General features: G+C 38.8%; 1 protein-coding gene across 1 annotated transcript in view; it reads right to left on the reverse strand.

The window, feature by feature from the left end:
* ABCA4 (ATP binding cassette subfamily A member 4) overlaps nt 1–14,278 on the reverse strand; it is a 75,690-nt gene that overhangs the window by 42,272 nt on the left and 19,140 nt on the right. Inside the window, exons 9-15 of the mRNA XM_072868787.1 lie at nt 13,597–13,736; nt 12,375–12,491; nt 11,382–11,579; nt 6,505–6,710; nt 5,516–5,692; nt 2,363–2,585; nt 347–568 (exon numbers count right to left, since the gene is read on the reverse strand). Coding sequence (XP_072724888.1) covers nt 347–568; nt 2,363–2,585; nt 5,516–5,692; nt 6,505–6,710; nt 11,382–11,579; nt 12,375–12,491; nt 13,597–13,736 — 1,283 coding nt within the window. The remainder of the gene's footprint in view (nt 1–346; nt 569–2,362; nt 2,586–5,515; nt 5,693–6,504; nt 6,711–11,381; nt 11,580–12,374; nt 12,492–13,596; nt 13,737–14,278) is intronic.

Genomic DNA, 14,278 nt, shown 5'->3' on the forward strand with positions numbered 1-14,278 from the left:
AATTGCCTTTGTATTTATTAAACATAGCAGAGTTAAATTTGCTTTGACTTACAAGGAAGTGTTCAAAACATTTTGAACATTATGCTAATTTCCTAGCATTCAAAAAGTAAAATAAATTTTATTGAATTTTCTAAAAGCCATGAAAATATCTCTTGGTCACTAGGCCTGCTAAAGGCTTATTCACTTGCAATCTCTAATTATTTGAGAGAGATTCAGAGGTCTCCCTCTCTGAATCAAAAAAGCAGAGAGGAAGAGGTGTGCAATGCTTTGTTACTCACGAATGCACAGTGAGAAGAGCAGCTAAAATTTGAACCCAAAGATACCATATAATCGGTGAAAGGCTTACTGCTAGGATCTTCAAATTAACAGTCATGCGGTCTTGCCAGACAAAGCAGACGATGTGGGGCAGGTATAAGGTGAAGTAGATGACTCCACTGCAGGCAGCTGCCAGATTTGCTTTGGAGAAGAAGGTGCTGAACAAGAAACACTGCATTATGGTGGCTGTGGTGAATGTCAGTAGAAATAGAAAGAAGAGAAGTGGACTGCTATAATGCAGCACTTGTCCGCACTGTAAGCAAAAGGAAAACAGAAGAATTTAGAAGTATTGCCACTTTCTGAGCTAGCAGAAAAGGTCAGAGCTGCCATTGATATGTAACCTGTAATGAGTAATTAGCCAGTCTTTCTTACCTAATATGACTTCTAACTCTCCCAGGCAGTAATGTTTCAACACCTGAGGTCATTACAATAACAAATCCTTCATCTAACTTTATCCCTGCTCCTGGATTGTGACTTCAGGTTAGTACAATAGGCTGTGGAGTTCATATTCATATTTGATGACTGAATTAAGATCATAACTAGTTGAAAACGGACATTCTATCCCTGTCTTAATAAGCAAATGATTCCAAGAAAGATGTGCCTGCTTGGAAATTCATACATTTTAAATAAAACTATTTGAACTACCATAATACATTTTCATTGATCTCATCTTCTTCTCAGTCCACTTGCTCGATGTGCAGGAAAGACAGTGTAAGGAAGCCTGACAAAATGCATCTTAAAAAAAAAAACAACAGGAAAATTATAAAGCTCCTGCACCTAAATGATATTCAAACTCCAGAAGGGTATCACAGCTGAGGAATCCAAGTGCCGTTTCTCAGAGATCCTTGTGTATTAACTAACTCACTGGGTTAACTTTTATTGACCTTTCTTCCTTAGAACTTTTGTAGATTAAATGCTCCCTCTCAAGAAGAGCACAGACTGCTGCTGATTATCTATTTATTCCTAAAAAACAATGTTGAGACCTATCTATTAGGCTCAACTTTTTTTTGAGCCTTATATAAGGCTCAAATAGGTCTATAAGGCTATAAATAGGTCTCAACATTATTGCAACATCCCACTGGGCCTCTGAGACTGATTTCTTTATCAACAGTGATACAATCTCTCATAAGAATGTATTTACAGAGGTGCCTCACACTGGTATATTGAAATCCAGGAAAGGAAGCGAATTATAGGTGTAAGCACATTGTATTAACTACTTCCTGAATTTTAATTAAACCAGTATAGCAAATAAAGTAAGCTTTCTCTATCCATCCAAACTGTAATGGAACTGCAAGGTACTAGAACAATTCATTAGGGCAGGCTGGTAAGATGGAGTGGATTGAACCCTAACTATGCATTTATACCAATACCAGTTCCCCACACCAGAAAAGACGCAAGAGCACTCTTCCTTATCAAAATGCTACAGTTTATAGAACTAAATATAGCAGCTAGGAAGAGCTTGGTTCTCAGGTAACAGAGGTAAGAGGTAGTCCTTAAAGACAATATCCAAACTGTCCTGAAAAGTTACAAAAATTACAGCAATTCTGAGTCACAGAAGCAAAAGGGTGTTTTTTTTCTTTTTTTCAGGCTATCCTGAAAGTTCTGTCCTTGCAGTCTCTTTTTCCATTGAAATAGTGACATAATTTCCAAGCAGGCAAGCACTGAATATTATAAATGAATCACATATGGTGAATTACAAGATTAAAATTCTTCATATTATGATCCCTTCTATTTAAAGCAACAATTATTATTTATTGGGAGATCTGCCTCTGTCTACAGGAAATACAATATACAGAGGAATCAGCTTGATGTATTGTTCTGTGGGGGATCTCACAATAAATCTTACCCATGAATTTATCTTTCTGTTTCTGCCAAGTGCTGATGCTGTCATGAGGTCTGCTTAGAAGAATGTGCTTGCTACATGCTGCGATCAGAACAGGCCACCAGCCATTCCCATCTCCCTGTGAATGGCTACTATCCTTTCTCAACAGCAAACTGGTATCAGCAGTGCAAACACAAGAGTGAGTTTGAGAGTGGCAATCCTTACCATAATCAGTGCTGTGAGGAGGAACGTGCTCACAGCCATCATGACAAAGCTGTCTAGGAACCAAGTGCACCAAATCACCCCATTAGATATACCCCTGTTCTTCATAGCCTCTTTCAGATGCATTTCCTTCTCCAGCACTATACTCTTCACAGTCATGGAAACTGAATATATCCAAGCTAGCACCATGAAGATGGGAAAGGCGCGGTTTAAGGTGATCATGAAGCTACCAAAGCAAGAAGGGAGAAATGAATTAAATTTAGGTACAACACGGAAATATTGATATGAAAAGCAAGAACGAAAAGGAAAAGGAGTGGGGAAGAATGCATTTATTAACCATGGGACTGGAAACTCTCAGTCTAAACATCAATAACATGTTGCTAGTGAACTTCACAAGCAACCTAAATATTAATGAACTAATGGTTGCTGCACTCCCATGACAGATAAATGTTATTTCTATTTTACAAAGAGGTTCTGATGGTTACTGAAGGCTACAAACATGTGGTGGCTCATGAAAATACATCTCTCTCCACAGTGAATTGCCATAATGCTTTTATTAAGAGGTACAAAGAAATTTTAAGACATGTGCTAATGTTAACAATTTGGGAGTGTCACTGTCTTTTTATGCTCCCAAGATTCACTGGCAAAAGAATTAAACAAATTAAGTATTAAAAGCATCAGATGCTGCTGAAATTCATACAAACCAAGACTCAGGGAACATGTTGGGACTATCCCACATAGCATCACTTCCAAAACAACAGTGCTGGGACAGGCTGCTGCAGGTGGCCCTTCATGTACTGTGATGAAGGCACTGCTCCCTTTCTCTGTCCCTCCCTCCAGACTCTATGGCTGCTCAGCCCTGGCAGATGGTCCTTGGTGAAGCACTGCCCCAAGTGTGCTGTCATGGTGAGAAAGAGATTTTGGCGTGAAAAAGCTGAAAACGTTTTCTATGAATTTGGGATTGCAATTTTTCACTGAAATTACCCTGAAAATCAAATGGACTTGATTCTTTAAAAGCCAAAAGCTTAAAGCTGCTAAAACCAGAAAGGAGCAAAAAATCTTCACCTTCCTAAACCTGAGCCCTACAGAACTACATTTTTGCCATACGCTATCATAGCTACTCCATTGTCAAAACAAATGGAAAATCTTCACTTTTTCACTGAAAATTCCTGAAGAGCAATCTGGCCTGCTGAAACAAAGCCATGCTTTTGTGGAATGGCCTGGGGTACACTGGGTTTTGCCTGTTGGTGGACACATGTAACCCAGTACTAGGCCATGCATAGCACAACATACATGCCTACCATGAGGATGTGCTTGCTTCACTTAAGCAGGCTATCTGCAGCAGCCATCACTGGGTTTGGGTATCAGCCCTGAACTGTGTGTGGCTGCTACAGGCTTCAGAGAACTTTTGCACAGATGGGATTTCTGCCCCTGCAGTATTCTCAGTGGGGAGGAAATAAACAGCAGGCTTGCCAAGGCGACAGTTTGTCAGGCTAACAGGTAATGACTGATGGGAATGACAGGTCAAATTATGTATATCTGCAATCTGCCATTATCTGAAGTACTAGCATTTGCCTGAACAGAGCACACTGACAGAACTATGAAATGATTTCTATAGCGTGGTTTTCTGTTTTTTTTGGGGGGAGTGAAATGTATACCAAGACAGTTGCAGTAGCACAGATTGCAGCATTGGAACAGGCACACTGTGAACAGGGAAGAGGCACCACACTTCATAAAATCTGGAGCATGCATGCTGGTTCAGGCAGTGCTAATGGGGGTCCACAGCCCCACTGCCTCCATGTAGCCATGAAATCTCCACACCCAGGAGCACAATCTCTTTCTTTTTTCGTTACAGAGCAACAAATGACCTCTTTCTCCTTTAGCTTCTTTATTCTGCTCTTCACCAGGGAAAGAAACTCCTGGTGCCTCCAATAATGAACTGCAGCCACAGTCCTGGAATCCTTTGCTAGTTTCATATGAGATTTAAGACAAAAAACAGTCAATCTTCATAAAAACCATGGACAGGAATTAGGGAGAAGAAGGTTAGAGAATATCAGGTTATTGTTGAAAACTGTAGCATCCACGAGGGAAGGAAAAGGGCTGATGTTAACAGAAACCAATGCCGTATATCCAGTTTGATTGCAGATACTAGTCCTGTTTAAGGATGTGGTTAGGATTTTGGAAAGAGTTTCAAGAGCCTCAATTGTCTTGGGATTCTGCAAGGCCTGTTGGTGTCTTCAAGGACCAAAACCTACAGCTTTGGGTATTGCTATATCTAGATATGATTAAGTCTAGGGTTAGGGTTTGGCAATACACTTGAAGAGACTGGGTGGTTTGATTCTTCAAGCCTTACAGAGATAGCAAGAGAGGGACCAATTCCATTGGGACAAGCATTTTCTGTTCAACTTTTCTTTAGGAAATGATTCTTTGGATATAAAGAAAGCTGGGTTTTAGAGATGTAATTAGGGAAAAGTAACTTACTACACTTCAATGGATTCTGCACAGTTAACTGAAGGATGCAGTGTTTGTTCTAACATGGGTCAGTGCTTTGTGTTCAGTTTTGGTACAGGCACTGGTCATATGCTATAGCATGAGACTTAGTTTTAGTTAGATAAAAACTTTTTAAAAGATCACATTTTTGCTGGGTCCTTTGTAATCACAGGCGTAGTTCCAGGACTGACATTGTTAGGGATCCAAGCATGGATTGTTAGGGATCCAAGTTGGGGTGCTCTGTTGACAACAGATTCTCAGCTGTAATCAATGTGAAGGTTTAGGTTAGGTTATTATTATTGTCTGGAAAAGTAAGGCCAAAAAAACCCCCAGATTATTTTTTTTTATTTTGTGTGATATGCAAAATTTGGAAGAAAACTGCTGCTTTCAAGGGGCCAGTGTTTTGTGTTCATTTTAGGTCTGGACACTGGTTGCCTGGATGCAACAAGGGCCAGGACTGGGATTTTGGGTAGAATCTTGGCAAAGGCAGCTTCTGGAGTCTGGGTTATGGCAGGATAAGGGAAAGAACAAATTAATTCAGTTATGTCTCAGTTATTGCCTTTGCCTGTATATCTTAGGACTCGGGTTAGAACTGATGTTTGAGAGTCTTAAAGCACCCAGCAATCCAAGTATTGATCAGAATTAAGATGAACTGCTTTTACTCACACATCATCCACAAAGCATGGATATGGCATTTGCTGCAGATAAATTCCTAATGGCACTTCAGTGTTGGTCTGGGTCTTTATAATCCCATGCTCAATCATGTCTTGGAGATATGCAAAGCCTCCCCAGATATAACGTAAATCATCCACAGGATCAGCTCTTGGACCAGGATCCCAGTACCTCAAAAGAAAATTCACATGGAAATCACCTGGGTAAACAGTGGCTTTAGGGGAGGGGTGGGGAGGGAATAAATTAAAAAAAAAAATCTTATCTACTGAAATTGTAGGGGCATTGCCTGGAGTTGTCTTTTCTAGATTTTGGTCTGTCAGACCACATTGCTTGAGAAAGTATATGACCTGGAAGGTTCTTTTGTTTCCTTTAATTTTCTCTACACTGACATAGAATAGCAATTTTGGCCAAAAATGTACATAAATTAATCATGTAGCAGAGTCACTGTTCTAGAAAAGAAATAACTGTATTTGGAATACAGTATCCTTGGAGATTAAACAGGAACAGCTGAATTGCAACTACCAGTAGACAATGGTAGACAAAGACTATGTAGACAATCCTGAAAAATTCTTTCTGCTACTCCTTTAATTGAGTCCATTTGAGGGGGACTTGAGGAAGAACAGCAGAGAAGTTCTGCTGTCCAGGTGGAGGACAGCTAGGTCAAATCCATGTAGGACTTCCTTGTCTGCCTCTCCCAGTGACGGAGCCAACTGAAAATTTAAGCAGGTTACTGAATAGATTCTGAGCAGAGTCATTCCCTTTGCCATGTGTCCATGTACCTACCCACTGCTTGGCCTGTCACAAGAGTGATACTGCTTGTGTCAGTATTTGGTAACTGGAGATGGATTCTGGACTGCATTACATACTAACTATTGGTGAATACAGTTGAATTTCATGCATGTATCCAATGCAGGTTCTAATGTCCTTACGTCTCTCATATTCACATTACGGCAGGCAAGAACTGAGAAGGAACAATCACTTACCTGTCTTTGATTTTGTTTGTTTTCTCCACTGCATCTATGTCCATCCGGATCTTGTATGTCACAAGTGGTGGAAGACTGCTGGTTGTAGGCCCTATGTCTGGAAAAATGACACCAGCCCAGAATTTGTTTTCCTCCAGCAGATGAAGGGCTTGATGAGTCAGTTGAGTTTCGTCAAGATAACCTTCAAATTTATCCAAGGTCAAGCACTACAAATAATCACAAAGAGAAAAATCGCATGGGAATAAACTAGTAAGAGGTATACATTAAAGCAAATATCAATGGTTGAAAACAGAAAAGAGTGGTAGGTTCATCTGAAGTAGTTGTTACTTTCAGCTTTAAAAGCTTATGCTGAAACTATTAAAAGTTGACTCTCTCCTCCTTCCTGAAAGCTTCTCCATTCTTAGTCTAATTCTTATGACAAATTAAAAACACACAGCATTATCAATACAAGCTCAGAAACATAATTCTCCCTAAAGCGAACTTTAAACCTCAGATTTAGCATTGCTGTGTTCAATGTGAGTGGATGGAATAATTTTGAAAGCAGTTTATTCCTGATATTTAAGGATTGCATCCTCCAAACTCAAGAAACGTCCATCCTGAACAAGTAAGAAATCAAGCAAGGATGGCCACTAAAGCAGGAACTGCTGTTGCAATTTAAGTATAACAGGGCAAATTTAGATGTACGTGTACAAAACTTATAGCCAGTACTAGGTTCAGCCAAAGCCTATGGTGCCACGTTTACTAATTAGATAGAATGAAATAAAAAAAAAATATATATTTAAGCCACTGTAATCATCCAGCCACGGAAATGTAAACTCTGCCACTTGGACTATACTTGGAAGGTTCCCTCAAAAAATGTAAATATCTGAATTGGAAGGGCTAAAGCTGCAGCACAGATGCGGTCCCAGTATCAGGAACTGTCTCCACAGTCTGCATCCAGGAGATAAAATTAACTCAGCTATAAAATAAATCTGGCCACAAGAGGTTTTTAGCAGTCCAGTTGAATAAAAAGACTACCTTTTTCAAGTTTTGGGACATTTTTTTCAGCCTAGGAAGTGCCTGAGTGAACACCAGGGAGCTAAAGGATGACTGATCCATAAGAAAAGCACATTAGCCATGGCCTTCAGCTGAAAAGCACTTTGTCAAGTGAAGCGCTGGCAGAGTCAGAGAATAAATTTGAATCTTAAAGTGTCTTAAGTATTAAGGCATTTATTCCTATTTAATGCCAGTCAACTAGTCAATTGATCTTACTGATAATATCGTGTCCTTACGGAATTCTGACATGTGATTAACCTGCAGGCTTAAATTAACATGCTTCACCTATTTCAATAATAAAACGTAGTTTACCCTTCACAGCAAACTGTTTTCTTCCTCAACCTCTGTCATTATTGTGAAATGTATTATTATCAGTCCATATACAAGACACCAAGTCATCAAAATCCAAGCCCTTCATGTCATAGAATCATAGAATGCTTTGGATTGGAAGGGACCTTCACAGGCCATCTAGTCCAACCCCCCTGCAAGAGCAGGGACATCTTTAACTAGATCAGGTTGCTCAGGTTAAATGTCCCCCCATTTAACTCCTACTTAACAGGCATTGTAAGACAAAAAGATTGTGAACACTACAAACTCTATCATTAGTTATCTGTAAAATTACAGACTTATGTTTGTATATTTACCTTCCACCCTTCAGAATTGGCAAGACATTACCAGAGAGTAGAAGTATTTAACACTGTGATGGACTGGGAAGATGCCTACTGAATTATCTTGCTTCATAAAATTCCAGGAGGCTAACTTGTTTGATCTTATCTTCTTGATCATCTCTTGCAGGTCAATAACCAAAAATTACTCCACATCAAAGTGCTCATACAGGCAACTTGTTATTTCATGGGCAGACATCTTAAAGACTCCTTTATTTAACCTTTCCCTGTGATAAATAATGCTCTGTTTCCTTTAAAACTTGAAGTATTACAGTTTAATGGGATCTATATGAAAACATATTTTTAACTGGCAGCAAAACAGTGCTTAAATTGATACCTTTATTATTTTGTAGCTTTACTCTTCCTGGTGTTTTGCAAATGTTCATTTCCCTGGCTTGCTTTACAAAATTAATCTATATAGAATTTCATATCAGAAAGCAAAACAAGGCAGAAAAACTTTGTGATTTGTATGCCAGAAGAGAAATCAAATTAGACTGATGGCTCAGGTTGTATTAATTTTTTGGGATACGTTTATCCCACATAGTTAACCGAGTTCTGGAACTCGGTTTAGTTCTTGCCAAAGTGTCAGTGTTTCCACAGCAAAGTCCTGCTGTGTAACTGTGTCTTTGCAGCGTCTGGAGGACTATTTGCTGTTTCTTTATTATGAGGAATTATTTACAAGGTACCTGTTGCAGCTGCAGAAGAACTCATGTAGTTTTCCAAGGGAATCTGTGGGAATGGCACTTGCAAAGTACTGACAGACAACTGATCTTGTCTAGATTTTCACTGCAGAACAGACAGTGTCTGGACTAGGCTGAGGAGCAGTAAAGGCTCTTATCCACGGGTCCAGTCAAGGAAGCAGCAAGTGTTCAAAACAGAAAACACAAGTACTTACAGATCTTCTGCATGAGTAGAATGAAACTAAAGCTTGTGTAAGAACATAGGCTAAGACACCAGTGTCACAATAATTCACACCATTTGAAAGTGGAAAGAGATTTTATATTGTAATCTACTAGCCAAAAGCTAGAATTTCTTTCTCTTAACATTAATTGCATTAAAAACAAAGGCTGTATGCTCTACCTAGGCTTTTTTCAGTGAATTGCAACACAGCTTGTGCCTTCATAAACCTCAATATATCAAAATTCATTCATCAGCCACTTGGGGAAATTTATTTCAGATCTTCTCCCAGTAATTATTTAACAATTTAAAATGGTCTGATGAAGATGGGAAAAACCAAAACTAAAATACTAAGAACAGGTTTGGAAGATAAAACCAGAAAATAATAAGCATGAAGAGGTGATTAGGTAGCGCTCTCAAACAGTTTAGCTGTTCTGTGGCCTAAGGTAATCAAAAGGAAGAACAAGGAAATTCTTGGTGAGGATGAGCAGCCACTGCATAATTTGTGGGATTCTCAGCTGCACCACAGCTTGCAGCAGAGATCTGGGAGTCTCCAAAGATAGCTGCTGGCAGCACACCTCTCCTCATTGCATACTATGGTAAGGAGTAGGGTGTCCCTGAAAGGGAGCTATTTGTTCTCACTGTGCTTGGCACAGTGTGAAAACATTCTCAAATGCTAACAACTCAGTGTAAACAGTAGACTTAAAAGAATAAGTTCATTACAAAGAACTTTAGGACACAAGGATCTATTACCAGGTACAGTAACTGCCCTGATATTGTGGATGTTCCAGCAGTGACCTGCTGCAAGCAATAGGTTTCACTTAGCTTGAGTAAGAAATAATTCTGTTAACATGATGCAAAAAGATCATCAGAAGAATCAGCAGAGCTTTGTGCAAAAGCTTTATTGTTCTCTCTTGTAATAGCTATAGGAAGGCAGATAAACTCTCAGTTCCTGCCTTCTTGCAGGGGATGAATGGTCTTTTAGACGGAACTGGACTGGAATTAGGAGAGCTAGGCTTGGTCCTGTTGCCTATAACTAGTATCAGTTTTCTCTATGAGCTTCAGACTCAGCTTATTTAACCATTAACTAACTAAATATTTATTTTTCTTTCAGAGATGCTTGTAAGTGGTAATTCATCTCTATAAAGACCCTGATCCTCATATGGTAGATGCTAAGTGTTGAGTTCCCAAGTATTAATATTACTGCCAACAGCAATAGTTTTTTAAACTCTCTGAGTTAACCTGCAACATTGCAGGGTCCACTAGTTTTGCCTGGGCTCATAAGTTTACAAAGAAGAGTTGCCATTTCATTTATCTAACTTAGCAGGAATCCACCCCATCTCAGATCCAGTTCCAAACACATCTTTACCTGCAGTCAGAAATATACAGGATTAAAAAAAAAAAAACCAACAAACAAATCCAGCAAAAAACCTCCTGGTGTCACTTACCCAGCTCTGGGAAGGAATGGATGCAGCTGTTTGCCTAGCTCTCTAAAAAAATATAACCTTTTTTGCACTGGACTTAATCTGAGTCTGATGAACTCATCAGTAAGTTAGATTGCCCATACCACAGTAACCTCTTACTAAAAGTATCTTCCAAAGTATTTTTACAATAGCTTGATATTTTCATCTACATTTTGAGCATTTTTTTATTTACATAATGAAACTTCACCTCACTTCCTGCACTGTGGCTCTTAAAAAACCCCAGTGTGCACCACTAAAAACACAGCACCCTAGAGAAGGGGATACAGATTCTAGGAAAGAGACTCAGACATCTTGTCAGAAGTGGCTACAGGACAAGTGGAAACTCCCTCACTGGTTTCAATGGAATTTTGATCAGGTGCTTAAAAACCTGAAGGGGGACTTACCAAAGAGCTATTAGCTTCTCTGGTCCTGGTCTTGCTGAAATTAGTGGCCTGTCAGTTATTAGTAGTTACAAAAAAAACCCAAACCACCAAAAAACCCAAACCACGTTTCCTTGAGGTTTTGCATTCACTTTCTGCCTCTCAGCATCAAAGTGTGTTCAGACATTCAACCAACATTTTGAATATAGCATTTGGGGATTATCAGATTGAAGTTTTTTTTCATGATAATAAGTATTCATGTTCTTGTACTGCTGTATTATTTTAAAAACATGCTTTTAATATTGAGATTAAATTTGAAACAAATGAAGATTTCTTATGATTTTCACCTTGTCTGTTGCCACAGACCCCAAGTACTGCCTACCCTGCTTTAAGATATTTTCTACAAGTATTCCGAGCAGTGGGAAGGTTGACCTTACCTCCAGATACTGACTGAGCAAACGCAGAGCTTGGTCTGCAGCACTGAAGATGTTCCGCCAGTCAAAGTTGGCCATTCCCTTCTCCCGGCTCCCTGGAGACCCATTGTGGAGAAAGTTGATTATGTGTTCAGCAGTTAAGCCTTCAGCACCCAGTTGGCTGTTCAAGAAGTCCCTCACTGTAGGGTGCTTCAGAGAGTCCTGAGGAAACACATCAGGACAGCTTCACTACAATGATCCTCTTCACATGCCGTGTTTAGCTAGAAAGGTTTCCATTTCCACGGCTCTTTGAGGTATGTAGTAGTACAAAAGGGTATGCTAAGGAATTAATTTTATAAATGAGCAATTGCATAGCTGAACTGAAGGTGAGACTTGAAGGATGGATGAAAAGAAATTTATCCTTGACTATTTATTGCATTTTTCCTTATAAGCAAGAGAATAAATGTAATAAATATCTAATCTAATAGAGAAGAGTATGGAAAAACAAATGTTTTCTCTAGTATGAACTGCTTTATAAACTTTAACTACAGGTATTACTTGCAGCTTATCAAAGTCAGATCCAGGGGATGTGGAAATAAGCAATTTCTTAAGGTAGTAAATTGCTGGACCCAGCAAAAACATGGTCCTACTGCCTTCTTCGTCTATGCAGAACCCAAGAAAATCAAGTTGTCTGTTCTTGAAGGACATTTTGGAGAGACAGGGAAGCAGCGATTGCTGCCTTTATTAAGAAGTCATTAGCCAGATTCTAGAGAGTGTCCAAATCTGAGGTTTTGTCACAGAAATGCTGTAATGCATCTAAGACTAGACTTCAAACCAAGCCCAATAACCAGTCCAATAGCTTTAAAGGCTGTGATTCCTTGTCAAAGGCTGTGCTTCCTTGCTGCACAGGCTGTGCTTCCAGCCAAACCTTCCAAATTAATTCTCTTCTCCCTTGGTAAAAATAAAGGATGGTGAAAGGCTGCTCTTACTGAGGATCCCTGCTAGGTTATAACATACACGGATCATATTCATTTGCAGGCTGTTTTGAAAGAAGTACCACAGCTGAGGTCCTACTTCTTCCCAAGCTTTGGTCAACAGTCTGAGGCGTTCAAGTTCCTCAAAAGTGGAGTTTGCCTGAGGAATAAAACAGCAGAAAAGTGTGTTAGAAAACTAAAGATATAAACAAACAGAATTTATGATCCAGCCATTCAGTGACAGTGAAACCTGTAACTTATAAATGTTGTAGTTTTTACCTTCAATACTTAATAAACTTGTTAAAATAGCAGAAATGTTAATAATCCTCAGAAAAAGAATTTGTAAAAACCAAGTAGAATCAAAGTCACTTGGGACAAATTTCTGTTGTATATGTAATGGAAAAAACAAGTGCACATTAACCCCAGTTAACTTCAATTCCTTTAAACACTCAGGTTTTAGGTAGAATGATTTCTTCCTCTCTTTTTCCTCTTGACTATTTCTCTCCATTAAGAACTAAAAAGAAAGATGAAGATGTGGGTAGATGAATACACGGGAGGCAGTTGGAGAAGACAGATACTCTCATAGTTAAGATATTAGTTAAGATTTGAAATGTTGGGCTGCTGTAAATCTGATGTTTTCCTGTGTGAACTATGAGCAGCCTACATAGATGTTGAGAATAAGTGATTGCTGGTTATGAGGTGGCCAAAACCTAGGTCATATGCGACCTTGATTTAACTGCTCAGATTAATTTCACCCAACTTCAGGCACTTAGCTGAATAGTCCAGGCTCCATCCTGTTTTCATGAAGTGAAAATTATTTATCATTTCGACTTTTATAATACTAAACCATGATGTTGCTATTTGTTTGTAATCTCTCAGTGTTAGGTCTCAATGAGTCTATCCGAGCCTCATAGCTGCCCCATTTAAATATTTACTGGCACAGAGCTGCTGATGTTCCTACATCTGTAAAATAGATATAAACATTACTATTTTTACTAGTGTAAATGTGGAACCATGCCAACAAAAGGCTACCTGAGCTGGAAAAAGCATGTAGTGCGGACCAAGATGGGATGAATCAGTGAAGATCTGCCTCCTGTTTTTTAAAAGAAGAGTAACTGTCCCTCCTTTGATGACCATCAGAACAAATGGAGTTCTGAGAAGAAAATCTGGTTAGGTTGAGGTAGCTGGGTCACTGTTTTTCAAAATATGTTTCTTAGAATGTAATTTTTTAGAAATATACATTTTTGTATTTCAGAACTTCTTACATTTTTTAGGATTTGCCGTACGGAAGGTGAATCAGGAGCAAAAAGAATTTTTCCCATCAGCAGGGGCTTCACAGCACTCCAGGCTATTTTGGTTAAAGGGTTTGATTCCAAGTTCTGTATCAATGCATTACAAAAGGGTGCTAAAGACAGAAAGACAGACAGTCTTTATGAAAATCTACTCAAATACTATCATACATAACATCCTGCAGGGCTTTTTACTGGCAACATGGACAGTTTAAAGCATTTTGAATCTGTTAAGCACATTGGTTAAGCACATTCTGCAATGTAGAAGTACAACATCTGAATAAATGAAAAAGACTACTAAGTAGATATTTGCATTATAAAGTAGACACCATGGAAATTGGAAGAGCAAACATAACTGAATTTACCCATTTGAAAGTTGCTGTTATTTATAAGGTATTTCAAATGGAAGGAAACTAGACAGCTCGGATCTCACTGAACAATTTTGAGCTCTAATTGCCTTTTTCCTAATGACTTAGCGCCTTTGTATTGTAGTTGATACTGATACGAAGCTGTTTTTTCTCCTATTAGTGGTTAATTCTTACGTAGTATAAGCTATTGGACTGGAGATCCAGCAGGCTTGGATGTTGAACTCTGGAACAGTTCAGAACTAGATCCTACAATAATTTAGAACTAAACATTTTAATGTAAACATTTCTAT

The sequence above is a fragment of the Ciconia boyciana genome, chromosome 7, assembly GCF_034638445.1.
Source record: "Ciconia boyciana chromosome 7, ASM3463844v1, whole genome shotgun sequence".
Taxonomy (NCBI): domain Eukaryota; kingdom Metazoa; phylum Chordata; class Aves; order Ciconiiformes; family Ciconiidae; genus Ciconia; species Ciconia boyciana.